The sequence below is a fragment of the Lagopus leucura genome, unplaced genomic scaffold (assembly GCF_019238085.1).
Source record: "Lagopus leucura isolate 7727_CA_CO unplaced genomic scaffold, USGS_WTPT01 Super-Scaffold_100017, whole genome shotgun sequence".
Lineage (NCBI taxonomy): Eukaryota > Metazoa > Chordata > Aves > Galliformes > Phasianidae > Lagopus > Lagopus leucura.
In genome coordinates this window covers 13894771-13914762 of record NW_024962271.1, presented here as the reverse complement: position 1 = coordinate 13914762, position 19992 = coordinate 13894771, and the positions used below count along the sequence as shown (strand labels likewise).

The 19992-nt window shown below is 43.7% G+C and overlaps 1 protein-coding gene across 6 annotated transcripts in view; it reads right to left on the bottom strand.

The window, feature by feature from the left end:
- SLC6A2 (solute carrier family 6 member 2) overlaps positions 1–10949 on the bottom strand; it is a 74722-nt gene extending 63773 nt beyond the window's left edge. For 3 of the 6 annotated variants that reach the window (XR_006180188.1, XR_006180189.1, XM_042877135.1), the window contains exon 1: positions 8840–9272. Coding sequence is in view for 4 of the 6 variants with exons in the window: in XM_042877135.1 (XP_042733069.1) it covers positions 8840–9146 (307 nt within the window). In the remaining 2 variants the exon portion in view is untranslated. Of the gene's footprint in view, positions 1–8839; positions 9295–10872 lie in introns of those variants that run through there. The other 3 variants (XM_042877136.1, XM_042877134.1, XM_042877137.1) reach the window with 3 other exon arrangements.
- Positions 10950–19992: the final 9043 nt, after the last annotated feature.

Genomic DNA, 19992 nt, shown 5'->3' with positions numbered 1-19992 from the left:
TTAGATCCCTGGGAGCAGCCTGTTTGTAAGGTCAGGGAAGCAATAAGGCTTCCAATGCAAGCAATTCTTGCATGCTGCTGAGGAGCCAGAAAACCCTCTGCTTGTTTCCCACCGTTCTGCAGCCTTCAGTAAAGAGGAATGCCATGCAGTCACCCGGCTACAATCCTTCCTGTACATAATACCACAGAAACTGTTTCTCAAACTAGCAGGAGGGCTGTAGCAAGGCATGGCTTGTTGCTCACTCTGTCACTAATTGCAGTGCTTGGAACTTGTGCAATAGTTTTCTCAAGCTCTGAAAGAGTAATATGCTTTCACTGCTGAAATCATAACTCCTGTGTGCCTCAGTGGGGTTGGATCAAACCATCTTTGCTCTTCTGGTCCTGCACGTTTATGCTGGTGTAACTTGCATCTTCTAGGGAAGCAGTTAATGACAAAGCAAATCAAGAAAGGCTTCATGTTTGAGTACTCTAGCAGCAGTCTGATAGCGCTGGAGACTATTTCAGACACTTAAATTTGCATTTATTCTTAGACAACAGTAATAGTCAAATAATAGCAACCAGTTAATGTCTATGTAAATAGTGCAGCTTCTGCAGTTATTTGTGCCTTTGGAAGTGAGTGGTTGTGCTCAAAGCCTTAAACAAAGAGCAGGAGCACTGTAAAAATTACCATCTTCTATAAAAAGTCTTACAATATAATAAGGGCAGCCTGTTTTACTGCGTACCAGCAATCAGAACACTAGTCACAAAAATCATTTATGGACTGGCAAAAGACAACTGCCTGCCCAATTCCTGTCCTGTGTTTTATTTATGAACGTGTTATCATGGAGCTCTGTGCGCTGGAAACTTGCCGGTGTGCTTTGGATGAATATGGGTGTAAAGAAATACGTGGCTTACAGAGACAGTTCTCCCCACTGATGGTTTCTGTTGCTGTATGGCAGACCCTAGTTCTCAACCTTTGTCATGCTTCAGAGAGAGATTGCACAATGTTTAAACGCAGAATGGGGGAAAGGAGCAAGAGTGAGAATAAAACAAAGGATTCCCTTGATTAGTAGTTAGTTTTTTTCTATGGTCTTCACAAAGAATGTCACAATGCAGGCAACTTAACTGTTTCCTCTCCTTTGCTCCTACCTCCTTTCTCCTTGTTTATGAAATAAAAGTTTCAAAATCTTATAGGGCTGAAATGAAGTACACTGAATCTAAGCTGAGATGCTGAATTGTATTGCTGTTCTCTCTCCAGGGCTTCCATGAAATCAGGGCTGTTTCACCATTACTTGGGGTGTGGGCACTTTTGCTGCTGGTTCCCCAGAGGGCTCAGATGTTCATCTTTGGGAAGTCAAGTTCTGATGGGCAATAAAGCCTTTCCTTGGAAACTATTCTCACTCGGGCACCAGTGCATAAGATCTACACAATTAAGCTTAAATCCTGCTATGGCAGGTCCAAGATGTCACAAAGGCAGTGAAAAGGAAAGGGAAGATTAAGGAGTTGTAGTTGGAAGAGAGAATAATAGGTTGCCAAGATATGGCTCAAATGGCTCGAGGAAGAGAAATTGAAGGTTTATAATCAGTGAGAGAATCCTGGAATCTTTACATCAACTTCACTGAAAGCAGATTGGGGTGAGGGAGTTGGCCCAAATACAAGTTATTTCAACTTTAATAATAACATTTTCTTGTCGTCACATTAGGAGGCAAGAAGTGAAGAGTTAGTTGCAAATTAATCACAACTGATCCTTTTTTCAGTGCAAGATTCCCTGAAACCCAGTAGCATGGTTTTGTATGTTCTATGGGAAGAATATATACAGTGCCAATGGGAAGTACAAAGAGAGAGGTAGGAGTAAAAGATCTCAGACTGTTACTACAAAGACTTCGTACAAACTTGTCTCCTGCCTCCTAAATTACAGTGTTTTAATATAAATATCTCTAAGTATGGAATGTATTTAGTTGTGCTTTATTATTTTGTAACATAGCTGAGAGCAATTAGCTACAATATCATCTAGTAATTACAGTATATGTAAATGCTATAGAGTCTACAGTACAAACACAGCTACACTTAGCTGTTTTATCATTTGGTGAATGCGGGACAAAGGCTTTAGAACTGAGCACAGCTGATGAGACTCCCACTGTATGCAGCAGAAATTTAGGCAGTGAGCTTTGATGTTGCTGCTTAAGCTGCTCTGAATTCTGTAAACCATTTGTTTCCATTTTAATTCACAGCAAGAGGCTCAGTAATTTGTGGACTGCTTTTAATCATAACTTCCCTCGTAGGAAATTTAAACACTTGCCAGAACTGTATGCTCCCTCTCATCTTACATTTAAGTAGCTCTATTAGTTTTCTATTTCACATTGGTTTAAGTATGGAAATGAAAGTATTCATCTTCTGAAAAAACCACCTTTAGGCTGCTGTATTCACACATGCACTGAACTGACAGAGAGCTTTGTGCTATTTTGCCAAAAGGTGAAAGAGAAATTCTGCCCCTAAATCATCCATGCCACATCTCGGCCTCCTTACAGATGCTTTATTTCTTTAATAAAGAAGGGCTGTTGGCTGCTACACTCCTGAAATGGCCTTTCTGTTCTCCTTTGCTTCTAGCAAATTTAATAAAGAGCTTAAAAAGATGTCAGGGAGAAAACAGACTAGAAAAAGATGAAGATTAGATACCCGCTGTGTTAGCTCCAGTGAGTGTCCTAAAGCTGAGATCCCTGGCCAAATTAAGAAACTCCTGGATCTGTAGTAAGGATCCTAACTCAACTCTCATTACTAACTTGTAGAAGGGGAATGCCTGTCCTGTGGGAAGGGCTTTCTAGGGCTATCCCTGGCTTCTTTGCGTAACTTAGAAGGGCATAAAGAAATGGATGGGGAAAAACACTTTAAGCAGTGATTTTATGTTTCCAAACAGTGGGACTAAGATAGCAGTTCACTACTCGATATCTTTCCTTCCTCTTAGTTCAGAATAAAATGATGCTGAGCAGTAATCAAAAAATATGTTCGTTCTTTGCAGTGAGAAAGAGGCATGCTTGCTTTTGTTGGAAAAACAGCTCATTTGGGTCACAGCAGCTTCTTTTACTGTCTTGGAGGAGCAAAGCTGGAACACCACTTTGAGCAGAGCATCTTGAATTGGTTCTGAATGCTTGTCCTGCACTGAATGCAGGATGGTCCTCTTATGTTGCAACCTCTATCTGTTTACCATGTATCTTCTCCAGAACCTTTGTAAAATTGTCATGCTAAGGGTCATTAGAATTGTTCAGGGACAGATAACTTCTCTGTTTCATAAGGTATTTAGCTGGGAGCCCATATATTGTACTACTTCATGGCATTCTGAGTCTAACAGAAACTACAATTTCAGAATTGATGAAAGATTTGGGTCAAAAATACTCCGCTTGTCCTTGTCAAGTATTCAGGATGTTTCATATGTAGTAGGTATAAAATATACCCAGGGTTTATAACCCTGGAGAAATTACAGTTCTGAAGAGTTATTTTGTGGAGCCAGCGAGACTGATGGGCAAGTGGAGGAGAACAGGGAATTTCAGAGCAGTAGCTGGCATGTGCACTACAGTGCTGGTGAGCCTTGCGGAAGCTATGCTACATACAAACCAGCTGATTAATAGCTGTCAAAGAGAAGAAAGAGGAGTGATGAAGTCATGTGGGAAAAGGAGGAGAGCAGCTGTGAGCTGGCCACTGAATCCAGGAAGAAGGGGATGTCAACATGGCATAGCTGAGATTGTCCCACATGTCACGTGAAGCCTTGGAGCACAAAGCTCATGGCCACTGTAGGGATGTCAGTGTAACAGTTTGACCTGTCTGAGGTCACTGGTTTGATAGTGGGAATTGAAAGCCTGTATTAGGAAACTAAAATCACTTGATTTGCATCCATGCTTTGATTGATTAATGAGTCAAACTCTTGGCATAGTCTTTGTAATGAGGTTGCTTCAAAGTTGATTTATCATCATCATCAGTGCTATTTTGGAATGTAAACACTGATATTAAAAGACAAAGGTCAACCACCTTTGGAAGTTAAAGTGCCAGATTGTATTCTTACTCATATTAATGATTAAATTTGCTGGCAAACACTTGGGTGCAGTGCCTGGTAGAAAAGCAAGCTTGCAGGTCAGCATCAGATCTTGTTTTTTGTGATATGATGCACTAGCCTTATTTATAATAGAGAATATTTGGTTGCATATTGTCTTTGGTACCTACATACCTACACTGTGGATTGCAAAATCCTGCATAAGAGCCTGTGGAAGTATGAATAAGAAATGAAGCATTATGATAAGCTGTAAGATTCTTCTGTTCTAAAAGGTATTGACTGCTGGTGAGCTGTACTGTGAAGCAAATGATTTCTTATGTGATCTATGAACACTTAAGAAAATAATATCTCAGAGGAGATTAAAAGTGTATGTTATGATAGCTAAAGAGCTGTTAAAATATTTATCTGCTGCTGTTTGTAAATTCATGAAAAGCTTAATCTAATTGTTATGATACAGTAAGTCTCAGGTCACTAATCCAACAATTAGTAGCCTGAGCGTAACTGACCGTGCAAATACTTTGACTCACAAAAAGGAGTATTTTATGTTGGTAAATCCTTTTTCCACAAATTTCAGTGGGAAATAGTAACATTTCCAGAGATTATGCAGGAAAATTAAATAAAAATGTTAATATTAATTGTATCTGGTACAGAGTCGACAATAGCTTGGTTACCTAAGGCTGAGCATCGCCTTCCCCCACAGGGAACACATCTGTTAATCATGCTAGGCATTACTCAACTTCAGTTGGCATCAGCAACATTTTAGGTGTAATCGAAATTATCATGACAAATCTTTCCCTAAATTGACAAGGCTCTGCTTTTGACACCACTCATTACTTCAGCACAGCCTCGTACTGATCTGAGGAATGCTGAAGAGGTTGGACATGTTAGGAAATCTTTTAAGAAACAAACAAACACCATCACCACCAAAGGGGTTCTTGCCAGACATGAGTTATAATGAGCTCAGAGCACTTGTGAGAACAGCCAGTAGGGACAGCCATAGTTGATGATTTCTCCAGTGACATACTGTGCTGATTTTGGACTCTGGGACTGCACAAAAAGCATTTGTCTTGCTGCAAACAGTGCTTCTCCTTTGTGTTGTGATGAGTAGCTGAGCAGTGTTTATTGATCACCAAGCTGATAAGGCAACGTTTGAGAATTCTGCCCTTTCTGGAGTGTCACCTTATCTGCATAATAGCAGCTTGCTAATGTACCATCCCTGTTATTTTATAAAGTAGTTTAGCACACAGAGTGGGCACTCCTGCTTCCTAGTAGTCAGTGAGGACAAGATCTCATCCAAACTGTTCAGAATAAACTGTCCTGAAAGTTTTCTGACACCAGTTTCATGTTGTAACACAGCCACTGGGTCTGCCCAAATGAGCAGGCAGCTCGTATTGAAGCAGGTAACTGACAAATACTCCAGCTGTTTCAGTCCTACTTAACGTGGGATTATTTTGTTTAATAGCTGAAGACTGTTTCCAAAAGCCACAGTCATCAGAAAGGTTACATTCTGCCATCTATCTTTGTACTGAAGTCCCATTGGGGTGTCTCAGCAGGCTACTCCCAAAACACAGATGTTTCTGGCTATTCATTCAGCATTTTAGTGCCGCTGGATACCTCTAGCTTTTTATTACTGGGAGCTTCTTAAAATGTAAATAGTTGTGTTTTTTTCTTTCTGAAATCACCAGTGCTGTCTCCAAAGTAACATAACAGTAGAAATGACTACATAGGTACCTCTGGGCGGAGCGTGCTCTGTGTCAGTAGAACTCACTGAAAATTAACAGGACTTTTGTCTGCATGGAACTTCAACCTGAAAGCCTCTATGTCTAGTTTTTAATCAGGAAACTTCCCCAGACTTCACCAAAGAAAGAAACTGGAGGATTTGGCGAGTAAGAAGTGGATATATGTGCATATGTGTCTCCCTCCTTGAAAATTCAACTTTGAGGGAACACGGTGTGTATTTATACTCTTCAAGGTCCGGGAAGTTTTCAGGGTTTATGAAGAACAACCTATTTTTACAAGCATGGAAAGGCCCTTAAGTGTGACCACTGGCATCTTAAATTAGTCATAGCTGGTCTCAGGAACATCATAGTCCATGTCACCCATGTCATTTTTGTCAAACGTGGAGGGAAATGCCTTTTTCTGCCACTTCCATGTCCTTAAACATTCCCATTTAACATTTGTAAGCTGCTGTAGAACTTATATGGGTGTAGATTTGGAAAGGATAGCAATTTTTTTCCCATCTAGATACGCTGAAAACAAAGGCGTTCAAATATCTTAGTGGCTTAGGGCTTGTGGCAGTGAAAGACACTTCCTTTTCACTGCCTTTTTTGCATCAGTCCGAAGACACTCAAGTTTGTAACCACTCAGTTCACTCAGCAGCCTAGCAAAAATACTAAGGCAGTGCAATTAGTGCCTTTATTTTTATTACATCTTCTTTATGGATATGTAACCCACTGGATTCTTTTTGAGGTAGCTAAGCTTGCTGTGGTGCTAACAGGGTTCCCTCCTGCAGCAGCAGTGTGGGAAAAAACACATTTAGAAGATATCAATGAGTGCAGGACTGGAAGGATAGAACTGAAACCCAACAGTATCTCAGATCTCTGCTCCCTGCCTCTTGTTCTTCTTTGCTCTTGTAGGAAAATTTACCCATAGAGCTAACAAGCCACCAGCCCCAGTGTGACGGAGATGAGGGACTAAGCTGATGCGAAACTCAGTAAGGCACTTTTAGAGGCTGAATCTCCTACAGGATTTTCTGCTAAATGAAACTGATGTGTATGTCCACCGTGGAGGCAACAGATGGAATTCTTGTTTTTAAGATGCCATAAAGACAACTGTTGTAAAAAGAAGGATGAGATGGAGCCATTCACAAGTCACAGCCTGTATCTGTATTTCCTACTGCTCGGCTCAAGGTCTGTCCTGGAAACTGTCGTCACTGAATACTATTAGCTGATACAGTGGTAGCCACGGGCTATCAAACAGCATAGAAAAAGAAAAAAAACAATCTCAGGACGATTAAACTTCATTAAACCAAACACAATCAAACCATGAAGTATTAGTTTGTCCTCACATCAGCCAAAGCTGATGTGTCTTCATGCATCTTTCCTTCTGAATTGTTGATTTTTGATCATGATAACTATCTCATCTTTCGTTTTATGGTAAAATAGGTCTTTTCAAGTGCCAGTAAAGAGTGTTGTGATAAACATATGTTCAAGAATGACACCCTGCATGTTGATTGAGATGCTTCCTACGGCTGTTTGTGTTTATGATATCAGCAACCAGTTTTCAATCGTTCCATAGACTTTGATAGCAGAGGGCCCCCTTACCTTTGCTTGTAAAGGTTTTGATTCTGCTTTCACAGAAAGGAAGAATTGGTTCAAACTTTTCGCTGCCTCTTGTGACTGTGAAGTAGTTGGCTTTCTGTTCACTCCAGTTTGCAAGTTTTTAAATCAAAAGATGCTAAAGAAGATGCAGGTGTCTCTGACTGAACTGACATAAGATAATGCATAAACACTAACCCAAATGAGGTTGCAGGATGTTAGCTCCCGTGCCTGAAGTAGCTGCAAACTATAAAGGAAGCAGACTAAGAATAAAGGTGATAAAAGGTGACCCAAAGGATGATAGAAAGGAATTCAAACACTGTGGGTGTCACTGTGTGCAATGTGAGATAGGCAAACATTTCTCTTTCCCTAAACTTTGTAAGATTGAGATATAGGAGAGGTGAGTATGTATGGAGCCACCTGAGTGATGCTTCCACAACACCTGCAGCCTGCTGGTGTCACAAGGCACTGTACTGCTGCGGTGTGAACTGCTGGAATTAGCTGTGGACAATAATGAAATAGGGATAAAGTTTGTTTTTCAGTATTGACCATTTTCTGGGTAGTGAGCTAAGAGATCCTGTGACCCTGTTCTGAAGTTCTAGAGGAACCACATGGGAGGAGGTATTTCAGTACCAGCCCTTCCTACTAGCCTGTTAAATTCTGAGGATTCTCCCTTCCTGCATTCCTCCTTTTGTGGGCAACAAGTATTTTATGCTACAAGTGTGAACCCTTAGCCTTTATCACCAGGCAACCACATTAACAAGACATCCCTAACTATCTTACGGAGCGTGCTTTCATTCTAGCAGTTCTTCCATCTGTGTCATTCACCATTCATGCACACTCCTCCATCTGCTAGGCAGGGTCTGTTCTCCCTGTGTGAGATTTCAAAGCACCCAGGCACCTGCCTGGCTCGCAGATGGTGTTACTCCTTCACAGCGTGGAGGCATCACTGCCAACACAGCGATTTCGGGGAGATGAAAGGGGCCGATGGAGTTAAGAGCTTCCTGAAGATGTGCCAGGACTCTGAGCTAACAGTAACTATTGTGTGTGATCTGTTTGTTGCTGTCAAACTGTGCAGGAGGTGAGGCTTTGTTTGTAACAAGTCTCCTACCTACTTTGGGGAAAAGAACCTCTCAACTGCAGCACGAGGGCAGAAATCCCGCTCTCCCATTAAAACCACCCCAAAGAAACCTTTTTCTGATCCAGCGCTAACTTTTCTAGATGCTACTTCATACCACTCGAGTTTTTTTTCTCCCCTCGATACTATTTGTTGCCAACGAAAGAAGGCTGGCGCGGCAGCAGAAGGCAGCTACGCCCGTGCCCAAAACTAAGTTCAACTCCGAGGGAGGCGAGCGGTCCGTGCCCCGACGGAGCTCGGCGGAGCGGGATCGCGGGGAGAAGGGAGGAGCGGCGGCCCCTCTGCGGGCGCCTTACTGCAAATCCCCCAGCTTTTGGGTTTCGGGGCTGGGGGCCGGGGAGCGAGACCTCGCGAAGCGCCTTACCCCCTCCATTTTTGTAGCAGAGGTAGGGGAACCTCCAGACGTTGGCCAGGTCCACGGCGAAGCCGATGACGGAGAGAAGGAAGTCGATCTTCTTGCCCCACGTCTCCCTGTCCTGGGGGCCGTAGCGGGGCGCGGGGGCGGCGGGCAGGAGGTTGCTGCTGGTGTATTGCACGCCGTTGTGCTCCTTCACCAGGATCAGCTCCACGTCCTTCCGCGGGGGAGGCGGCCCCGGGCGCTCCGGCAAAGGGGCCACCACCGACACTTTGCGGTCGGGCTGGATCTGTTTGTTCATCCTCGCCTTAAACATCCAGAGAGAGCGAGCTTGAGGCGGGGCGGGGAAGGGAAGGAGGGAAGCGCGCTGCCCGCTGCAGGCGGCTCCGCTCTCCAGCCCGCCGGTGTCAGCGCGGCAGGAGCGAGGCACGGCCGTAATAAGAGCCATGCAAATGAGGCGGGAGAAGGGGGGACCGGGGTGCCCCCAGGGAGCGGGGCTTCCCGCGCCCTTCCTCCGCGGGGGAGCGGCCGGCAGCCGGTGCACCTGGGGCCGCCCTGCCTTGCCCGGCCCGTCGGGCACCGAGCGCAGCCCGCCCCGCGCTGCCCAGCGAGGCTATCGGGGATCACATTCGGGCCCTGCCCTGCCCTGCCCTGCTCGCGCGTCCACGGCCGGGCGGTCCGAAGTCGGCTGGCGGCAGGTGGAGCTGAACCGCACCGCTCACTGGCTGAGATGCGGGACGGAGGCAGCTCTCCCTGCGTGCTTGGGTTAGACGCTAGAATTTGGCTTTTGCGATCAGAACCCGAGGGGGTGTAGCATGAACGGCGGAGCTGGACGCTGCTCTTAGTCCCATGCCAAAATCGATCGATGCCCGACTTTTGCTTTCCTGGAAAGCACAGGTAGGGCTTGGTTATCAGGCTGCAGTATTTGTATAGCATTGTTTACTGTTCTTCTAAGTGGGACCCAGATCTTTTAGATGTAAAACGAGCAAACGATTAGCTAGCAGGTCAACAGCGGCTGCTGCCACAAGTGGTCTAAATAAGTTGGCAAACAGGGCTTTTCGGGCCCACCTCATATTGCAGCCATGAGCTGTAGCTGTCCCTTCTGTGTCTGCTGGGCAAAAAAATTTGACTACAAAAGCAGAAGAAACAGGCTGCTTCCCACCAGTGAGGTTAAATAACTTTCCTTCTGCTTCGAATCAATGAGAAATGGTCGGAGGCAGGACTGTCTGTGGTGCTACAGCCTACCACCCTTACTTGCTCTGCTAGGACTGATAATGCGTGCAAAGGTACTATTCAGTGAGTTCACAAATAATCTCAGGTTCTTAGAGTGTGAAAAAAATAGTCTCAATTGCGAGAGTTAAAGCTTGCAAGTTGGCATCTTCCCCTCATCTCTTTAGGCCGCTGACTGTGAAGATGCTGCTGAGGCAGCTATTGACAATTTAGGGATTTTATGCCTTACAAAAGCTCTTGGCATTACAGAAGGCATCATACTGGGTTTCTCATGATTCTTAGCTGTGATTTGGTTCGCAAAGTCCTTGTCTGGAAAAAATACTTGAGCAGCATCTAGACTGTTACAGAGCAAATTCATGCTTAGAACACGTAGTTCGGATGCTCTCTTTCTGTTCCACAGTTTTCTACACTCTTCTTCTCCAAATACATCACATGAAACTTTTTTCTCTGATCTTTTCGACACTTCATGCTACGCATGCCTGAAGCACTTTCCCCATGTGCAGTCCCTGCACAGTGCTCTGTGAGCTCTCAGGCTTTGTCCATGCCATGCTCCCACATCTTTACACCCACGCACTGCACAGCTGCCTGCTCCTCACGCCACCCATCACTCACAGCCACCTAATAACATAAAGCACTACATAAGCACCCATATTTCCATTTACATGCAGTGCTATTACATGTGCCCACCATCCCCTGCGTTTTCTTGAGCCTGCACCCATCTCATGCGGCAAATGAAGGATGAGCTGTTTCTGGGCATGAGGAGAGCGCCTGCTCCCAGACAAGAGCCCCCAAGCCATCCTGCTGACACTCACCAGGTAGCACTGGGGATGTCTCTGGCCCATTCCTTGGTACTTGTATGCAGGGGCAGGTGATGGAGGGGGAATTCCTTCTTCTGGCTTCTGCCACTCCGGGTCTGCAGTCTCGCTGAGAACCAAAGCTGTAGCTTGGCCAGTAAGGAGCTTTTTAAATCTTGTTCCTCTCTCTCCACGTGACTAATCTGCACAGACTTCCTACGCTAGGCAGCGGCACTCACATATTGCTTCTGGAAAAATAGGGCCTTACTAAGGAACACCCTTTTCCCCACAGTGGTCTCAATTAGCTGAGCTTGATTATGATATCTATTGTGGGAGGAATCTAGAAAGCCCCCACTTATTTCCTAGGAGAACTAAATCACTGTGTGCATGCATATATATAAATAAATATATATGTATCTGCCTTTAGTTTTTGCATGGAAAGTGTGTGCAATCTGGTTAATGTAATATTTGCTGCACCCTCAAGGTAAGAAAGTCCTCAATTGGATTTTATAAAAAAGTTGCTTAATCTTGAATCTGTCTGGATCTTGTTATGCCTAATGGAGCCTGACAGCAGGTAGAGTGGCAGTCAGGGAAGGGAATATTGTATTTAGAAATCTCAATGGAGACAGGCAAGATGGCATGCTGTTAGCAGTGTTCCACTTTTGACTGGAAAATAGGTGATATCTTACTTTAAAAAATAGTCAGGTATTGCTGGATTAGTCATTAATTATTTAAATGTGTGTCTGTCATTCTCTTGGTAAGGTATAGGAGAATACGCTCTGTGTTGTAATAGTAAGCTGGGATTGTCACTGTCATACCTTCACGTCTATGTAGAAAAAACCCCAATGAACACTTCAGTGCGTGCCCCTAGACCTCAGTTTGCTGCGGGTGTGAAGGCTCGTTGACAGCAGGGCTTGCATCCACAGGCTCCAGCAGCACAGCACAGCCCTCTGCCACTGATCTGGCAGAACTGCAGGAGCTGGCTGCTGTCCTTCCTGTGAACCAGCACCAGAGGGGCTCTGTCGAACCGTGTGTCTTAGAACAGCTGGTGCATTCAGAAGGGTCTTGCGTTGTGCAAAGTTTGCTGTACTTGAAAGAGCTTGGCATGTGTGCCAGACTAACTAGTGGTTGAGAAGGGATGGGAATGCCTTATTAAGCATCACTGAGAAAGCAAGTAACAAAACAGCAGCAGCATTGAAACCAGAGGACAAAAGAGTAATGAAAAAGGTAGTTGGATAAAGAGAAGAGTTCTAAGTATCAGAGCAGTGAGTATAGAGGGTTGTAGGATTTTGTTTAATGGACAGGGTTGCATGATGATGTTGCTTGTGAGAGCTTGGGTTTGGAGGCCCAGGACACCACTTTCTTGTTGTAATCCAATATATCATGAAAAGATTAAAAAAGGACATAGGATGCATGAACCACCTCTTTGATTTCATGTCCTGATATATCCACAGAAACCCTGAGCTCACTCTGGCTGTTGGGCTTATCAGCACTGAAAGACTAAACATTTTTCAAATGAACCACATAAGCTGAATGCAGTTAGGTTTGGTTATTCTGTGATAAAAGAAACTCGGACAATAGCCAATTGCGGTAGGAACTGGGAGCAAAGTAGAGAACAGCTTTCTTACTAAATCAATGTTAAATCAATTTCTAGCGATAGGAACATGGCAGTGGCAGGGGTGTGCCCATCTTTCTAGGTTATCAGGTAGAGGACACCGTGCTGCTGACTGTATGAGACACCTTTTGATGACAGCAGATGTATCGGCTCCAGTTCGTTGGTTGTTGTGTGCAGGTTGGGAAGTTTTGTTTTTCAGTATCTCTAAGATCACGTTGCCATTCCAAATGTTGAGTTTACTTAGCATTTAGAAGCTTTGTGTTGTGTTTTTAGGAGGCTGTTGTTATAGCATCTCTTCCCTACAACCAAAGAAATACATCTCTCTCACCGAGAGGGCCCATCCATGTTGGCCCAAGTCTGCATATTGACAGCTGGTCTGTCGTACTACAAACTGCCTTCAGGCTGAAGGCAGATATTACAAAAGTTCTATAGGATGTGCTGACATTGCATTTACAAAAGAAAACCAGGTTAAAAGGAAAGATAAGGCTTCTTCCTATAACTGACTATAGTAACATTGTTGTTTTCTCCAGTCAAGCTGTTTGAGATCATCACAACCTCCCAGGCTTATTTCCTGGGACCCACTACCTCAGCACTGGTTGCCTTCTGCAAGGGAGCCATCAGGGTTACCCAGGCAGATATCCCATGGCACCTGATTCATTTTAGATATATTGGATCACTCCAGCTGGGGCTCTGCGCCTGGGTGTTGCGCTGTGTAAAATGGCTGAGGTAACCAGGAAATATACAATCAGTGTGGAGAAAATCTTGTTTCAATCTGACCGCATGAAGTGCATTTCATCCTCCTCTTTTCACCTGGGTTTGTGCAGGGGCCAGGAAAGGGTGAGAACACTCACCAACCTAGGGTCTGCTTTGAGCAGTAAGGGAACCAGAACACTTGGGTCTGCTGTGGTCTTTCTTTTTGGTCCATCCTGTTCTATCTACGTGCAATCTCTATTTACTAGTTAAAAGAAACCTTCCTTGAACAAAAACGGCCTAAATTTCAGATGAAGTCTTCTCAGCATTTTGTGAATTACAAATAATTCCAACCTGGAACAGGTTGCCCAGAGAGGTGGTGGCTGTGCCGTCCTGCAGACTGCAGTCAAGGGCAGGCTGGATCAGGCCCTGGGCAGCCTGATGGAGCTGTGGTGTCCCTGTGCTCTGCTGAGAGTTGAACTAGATGGCTTTTAAAGGTTCCTTCCAACTCTAAGGATTCTGATTTTATGATTATCAGCTTTGACCTTCATCCTAAGAGGATCTTGCTTGCTTTTTTTCCCACCTGTATTTAAAGTTTGGTCAGAAGCAGTTATGAACACCCATTCTACTCTGTCATTTCCAGGTGATAGTCCTGTAGTTTATGGAAGATATTCTTGTTTCTAATCCTTGAAGACCAGGTTCAACATTTTATTCTGTTCATTTCCATCTTGTCTCCATTTTTGTAATTCCAGGGCTTAAGAACATCAATTTTTCCTGTGTGAGCACCATTCTTCTCACCTTTGCTGTTGTCTGCCAACTTCACCACCTCCAAATTTAATTAGCAAGCACAAACTTTTATGTGTGTGTATTATTAATGCAAATATTAAATAAGCTCATTCCCAATAACAGATCTTTTGGGATGTATAACCTCTTTCCAAGCCTATAATTATCCTTACAACACAACATACTATTATTTTGTCAGTTTCATTCCTGCCTTAACGGTTCTTTTATTTATTCTCACCTCCTCTGCTCAGGTTAACAATTAAACTGTCATTGTAACAACTGCTTTTCTGAATTACTGATAGGTTAATATCTATTTCATTGTCCTTGTTTTTATAAAAGGCAGTTATCAAAATAAGATACCAGATTAATCTGGCTTCATTTGGAAGTCTGGGTTTTGTGAAGTGTTTTAACAGCCTAATTATTAAATGGGAGTAGGATAATGGGAACTCTACATGGTCGTAGGATTACATGCATTTCCCTAATCGAGGATTTCACAAAAATACTTTGTAATTTCTGTTGCCTGCAGACCCTAATGTAGACACCTAAATGTCCAGAGCTAGATGGAGGGATGTCCCAAAATGTGTGCCGATATGAAAACTTGAATTTCACATGAGTAGATTTTTTTACTGCACTGCTAATAACAAGGTGCTGGGCGTTATTTTTCTCCTGTTGAAAAGACTAAACAAAAAAACAGAAGCAATCTGTCCTTGCTTGCTGGGAGAACCTGTCCGTCCTCTTCGTGCCAGTCTCTCGCTGATATCTCTGCTTGTACCGCAAGTAAAACATGTCTAATTGTGCAGGCTGCAAAAAAGACTGAGAATGAGTACTGGTATCTTCCTTAACTAGAAATAGCCCCTTTAATGTGGCTTTCTGACCTTAAATTTGTTGTGTATCACATTGGTTATTAGACAAATTGAAAGCCAGTCTTTATGTAGACTCATTCATTTTAAGAAGCATTATGCACATGTATCTGAAGACAATAAAACAGACAGGTCATTCTTTTTCCAAATGCATAGCATCTGACTTCACTGGTTACTCTAAAGCCCAAGCATTGAGAATGTTTGTTATTCAGTGACAGTCTTCTTGGCCTAATATTAACATTTGGGACTAAAGTGTTTTCTTTGGTGTAGAACCAGAACTCCCTTTTTTGACCAGTGGCAGTGATAAGCACACGCTTGGAGAGGAGATGTAGAAATGAAAGCTTCACCTATCCAATTTTCTCATTTCTCATTTATTCTAAGAGCACTTGTAAAACTAGCCACTGATTTTCTTAAACATTCTTTAAGATGTTGTGATTCCAGCTCTTTGAGACGGAGAAAGAACAGCAGGGAATTGAAGGTAGTCTCCTCCAAAACACTGAACAAGGCCAGTTCTTTATTTCTTTTAAAAAGAGGGGATCTGTATAAACATACACACTTGAAAGGACCCAAGTCTTACCACAAGTATTAGTTGTAGTGCCAAATCTGACTTCTCAAAGTTTAAGAACTTCTGTATGTTTTGCCTGTGTGAGTTTACACATTTGTCTCACAGGGGTGTTCACATCATGAGCAGGTTTGAATAGATTTTACTTATTTTTACAGTTGAAAGCCTTTGCGGTTCTATAGCAACAGATCCAAGTACTGTGAGCTGATACAGTGCTCGGAAACCTCCAGTTGCCCTCAGTGGTAGCATTTCTCCAAGTGCAGCACAAAGTAGCAGATTAGCTTCCCATCTAACATTGACTAGTTTGGACAGTTACAAGTAAATTGTTTCTGTTGAGCTGATTGTTTTAAAATTAAGCCTTCGAGCCCTGAAAGAATCAGCAGTGCCAAAGGAGACTCAGAGCCTGCCTTTGAAGTTATGACAAGTCAGGCACTTGGCAGTTTTCACAATGACCTATATTTTAATATGGGCTATTGGATTATTTCTAAAGAGGCTTCTTAGCCATAAAAGAATTATGCTCATTGGCTGGGCTGTGGCAAAAATACAATTGAATTAAGGATCGAAATAATTTAGGATCCAGCTGGACAAGTTGTCCCTGTGGCTGAGCAGTAACAGACATATTAAGCATTGGAAATTGCACAGAAAAGAAGGTATAATTGATCTAAGGTAACCTCACTACTTTATATTAAATAAATCAATGCTGATAAGCTGAAAGGTTAGAAGCAAGAAGCTGAATTCAAGGAAGGTGAACCTGGGAAATAGCAAGTCTAGGTAAAAGAAGCCGACATTAAGGTCCTAGAAGTGGGAGGGACTGTGGTGCCTTGTGCTCTGTAAGTACACTGGCTATGAGTTTCCAAAGCAGTGGGAATTCTGGGGAGCGAGGGGGGTGAGCAGAGCTCGTGGTGCCAAATTGCACAGCCCTGCAGAAGGGGCATGCAGAGCAAACAAAGACGGGCAGAAAACCCCACCACCAATAGAAAAAAAATGTCAGCTTTTGCATCTGTAATCCTTAGCCATTGAAAACGATGGAGAACACACAGTTCTCACTCTCAGTCGTGCATGTGCCCACGTGCATCACTGTGTTTCAATGAGGGTTAAACCAAAGGCTGTATCGTGACCACAGCACTGCATGGAGCAGCTGATGTTTTAAGTGTGCATGTGTGTCAAAGCTGGTAAAACCAAAATGTTGGCTGGTAATGCAGGTACAGTGAATTCCTTCTGAAGACACATGGTGCCTAGATACAAATACATGGAGCAGTACTGGAGTGGGAGGCTATAGAACAGAGTGAAGAAAAGTGTTTTTCTAGCTGGTTCTGTTCTTTGAAAAGCCAGAGACAAACTTCACACAGTGAGAGTAACTCCAGATAAACTCATGTGTATTCATTTAACGTGTGAGAGGAGTGGGATCCTGGCTTACCTGCCTTTTCTCTTCCTCCCCTGAAACATTAGGTCTCCAGAAATGGCAGGAGTTCAGTGGTTTTCTGGAGAATTTGAAGACTTCTGCTTTGAAAACTAATGATGCAACAGCTATGTTGATTTAGAGCACGTATTTCAGAACTATGAACTACAGTGTTAAAAGCCAGTCCCTGTTGCAAAGTCAAGCATCTAGAATTTAAGAAATGCTGCCAAGATTGTTGTAGCATTTTAGTTAAGACTTTGCTCCAGGTCAAGTGGTGGCAGAAGTGATGCTGGATCTCAGCATATGCCAGTGCTCTTTGCCACTTCCAGAAGCTAGAGCATTTTTGATCACCAATTCCACACAACTTCTTTAAGACTAGAACCAAAGTTTGTCTGATTGTTCTGTGCCCTGGGCAGACAAGAACACAGATTTTGAAGTGGTAATTACTGCCTTTTCTGTGAACTGAGGAGGCATCTGCAGACTGTACTGTCTATTCTACTTGAAGTCCATCTCCTGAGTAGCTTAGTATCAGGATAATTGCTCTTCTGGTACATGTTAGAGTGCAAAGCTTTAATCATTCCCAGAAGGGATCACAGTGGTGAGTATGGTAGCACTGGGATCCCACAAAACCAGAACCTCTTTCCTCTTCATGAGGTATAAGGAGAATTTACCCTGTCAAGAAGAGCTTACAGCTCTGCTCCTTTCTTGGTCAACACCTGTATTTTCAATCTTCCCATTCTCTATCCCACAGGTGATCTTTTATATCCCTTCACAGATCATTATTACTGGGATTCGCCCATGTAATCTCAGCTGAAGAATCTTCTGCTTACTTCCCCTGTGACTACAATTCAGATATTTCAAAATTAAGCTTAGAGAATGTGACTGTGCTCTGGAAAGGTAAAGTATGGTAAGGACAGTGCAGTAGGAATGAAATTGGACCTGGGCTTGCCATCGCAATGTAAGGGGAGGAACTGGGATGCAACAACTGTAGTTACTCTTCTGGTCACGCAGAGGAAACGAGTGAACACAGGATGGGACAGTTGTGCATGGTCTGAGAAGGGCCTTCTACAGAAGGGAATCTCATTAAAAAAAGGAAAATGAGGGAACACCAGTCCCAGTGTGCTCCTAGCAATGGGGCTGGGAATGTTGGGGTGCAGGGGAACTGCTCTGCTGCACCCCCGGAGACCCTCCTCTGTGGGCATCACTGCTGAGACCTCACAGCTTTTAGAGTATTCTCATAAAGTCACAGCTTCTGAATTCATGTGCTTCCATTAAAAATGCAGTTTCTGTTCAAGAATGAAAAGACATTTCTAGCTCTTGGGCTTGAAAATGTCAACCATAAGGACTCAAAAACAGAAGGCTAATAAAAATAAACATTTTGCTATTTTTTGGAAGAAAAACAAACATGATTTAGGAAGGCTTTTTTTAGTGTGTTTTTGAATATTTTCAGGACAGAGAACAACTTTCTGTGCATTTGGGTAGGCATTGCAGGACTTTTCTAAGGTACTGCACTTTCTGTAGGATTGCCATGGTACAGACAAGCAGGTGGAGAAGCAAAGGGCATCAGACCCTAATTGCACGGTGCTCTCCTGCAGCTGCACAGTGCAGGTATTTCCTGCACAAAGGAGCACGTGGAAGTTTTAGGTGTTTAAAGAAATGGAGAATAGAGTGAGATGGGGAGAGTGAGCTAAGGTTGTGTGGAAGGATGTCAGGCCAAAAGTGGAATGATGCACACCAAGCAGTTACAGAAAGTCTGGATGCACTGGCATACATGGTGTGACTACTGAACAGCACAGAACGATTAATTCCCAATTGCTTACAAGTTTTTATTCTTGATGGCAGGGTGTTGTGAGTTATTAGCCTGCACGTTAATGTCAGTGATTCTGTTTGTTAACGCATTTTTGTAATCGCAGTGTTTTCTAGTTTTGTTTCTATTTACTTATTTCCAAGGACAAGGATCTGCCTGAGCTTCCATGCATAGTGTGAAAGGAAATCAAGGAGCCAGAATCATCCCTGGTGTCTGCATCTTGTTAGCAGTTTGCAGTGTTTCTGGGCAGGCAATGCAGAATGCATTCAGTGCTTCTTTATGAAGGGCACAGACTCGCTGGGCCACCCAGCAGTGTGATTTCCTTGGGTGGAACACCATCCCTTCCAAAGAGGGCTCTGGGCCGAGGCAGTCTCCAGCAGATGAGTTGAGTTGGTTAGACTCAACGTTTTTGGAGGAAGTTGGGAAATTTGATTTCCTTTCTTCTTTTTCTCTTTATGAGGAATAGAGAAAATGAGGTAGGTACTGCTTGTTAGTACTGGCAGCTAAGAGCCTGCCTGTTTATTTAGGTTACAAGAGGAACTGACTGAAGTATTTGTTGGACTGTGCTCTCTGGTTAGCATAGGAGCCTGTTCAGTAAATTAAGAACTACAGAGGAAATTTTGGGGTCTGTGAGGATGGGAGGTTGGAGCTTCCTACATCTTCTATTTGATCAGGCCTGTGATTTAGGGAACCTAGGTAAGATTGGGATTTCTTCTCTGGAGAAGTATTGTGTATTCACTTTTGCCTGTACATGCTGACTTGACAGGAGTAGGAAGACTGAGCTGAATTAAGCTAATCTGGTTGGTAGCTTCGTAAGGGTGAAGGCTACTGAATGCAACACTTCCTGTATTTCCCTCTGTCCAGGTCAGCAGGTAGTTCATCTGCTTCTTTCAGTCCTAGAATTGCTGCAGTTTTCTTCAGCAGCTCCATTTGCTAAGGGAAGGTGGTCCAGCCCCTGCAGCTCCTGATGTGTGTCTGCAGGGAGCCGTAAGCAGGGTTTGATGTAGCAGTGGCACTTCAGTATTCTCATTCTCAATAAATTAACCCTTAATATGGACCACTCTCTCCAGTATTATTTATCTGATGCTTTTCCCTGCTCTCAATTACTCTCATTCTCTTTTCCCCCCCCAGGTGTGTCTCAGCACACACGTTGCTCCAGGCCCCGCTGCCAAACAGATTTCTGCAGGGATCCCAGAGGGGAAACCGGGGCAGCAGGAGCAGCAGAGCACGGCTGGGTTACTGGAACGGGCAGGAGGGCAGGAACAGGGCAGTGCTGGGAGCTCAGTGCTCATCTTCCATGGTATAATAGCACAGCTCTGACTGCACACTAATTCAGTTTCTTACCGTTAGGAACCACTAAGGCAGTACTGATGCTTCTTTAACTGCGCCAGTTCATTGTCATACAGTGTAATGATTTGGTTC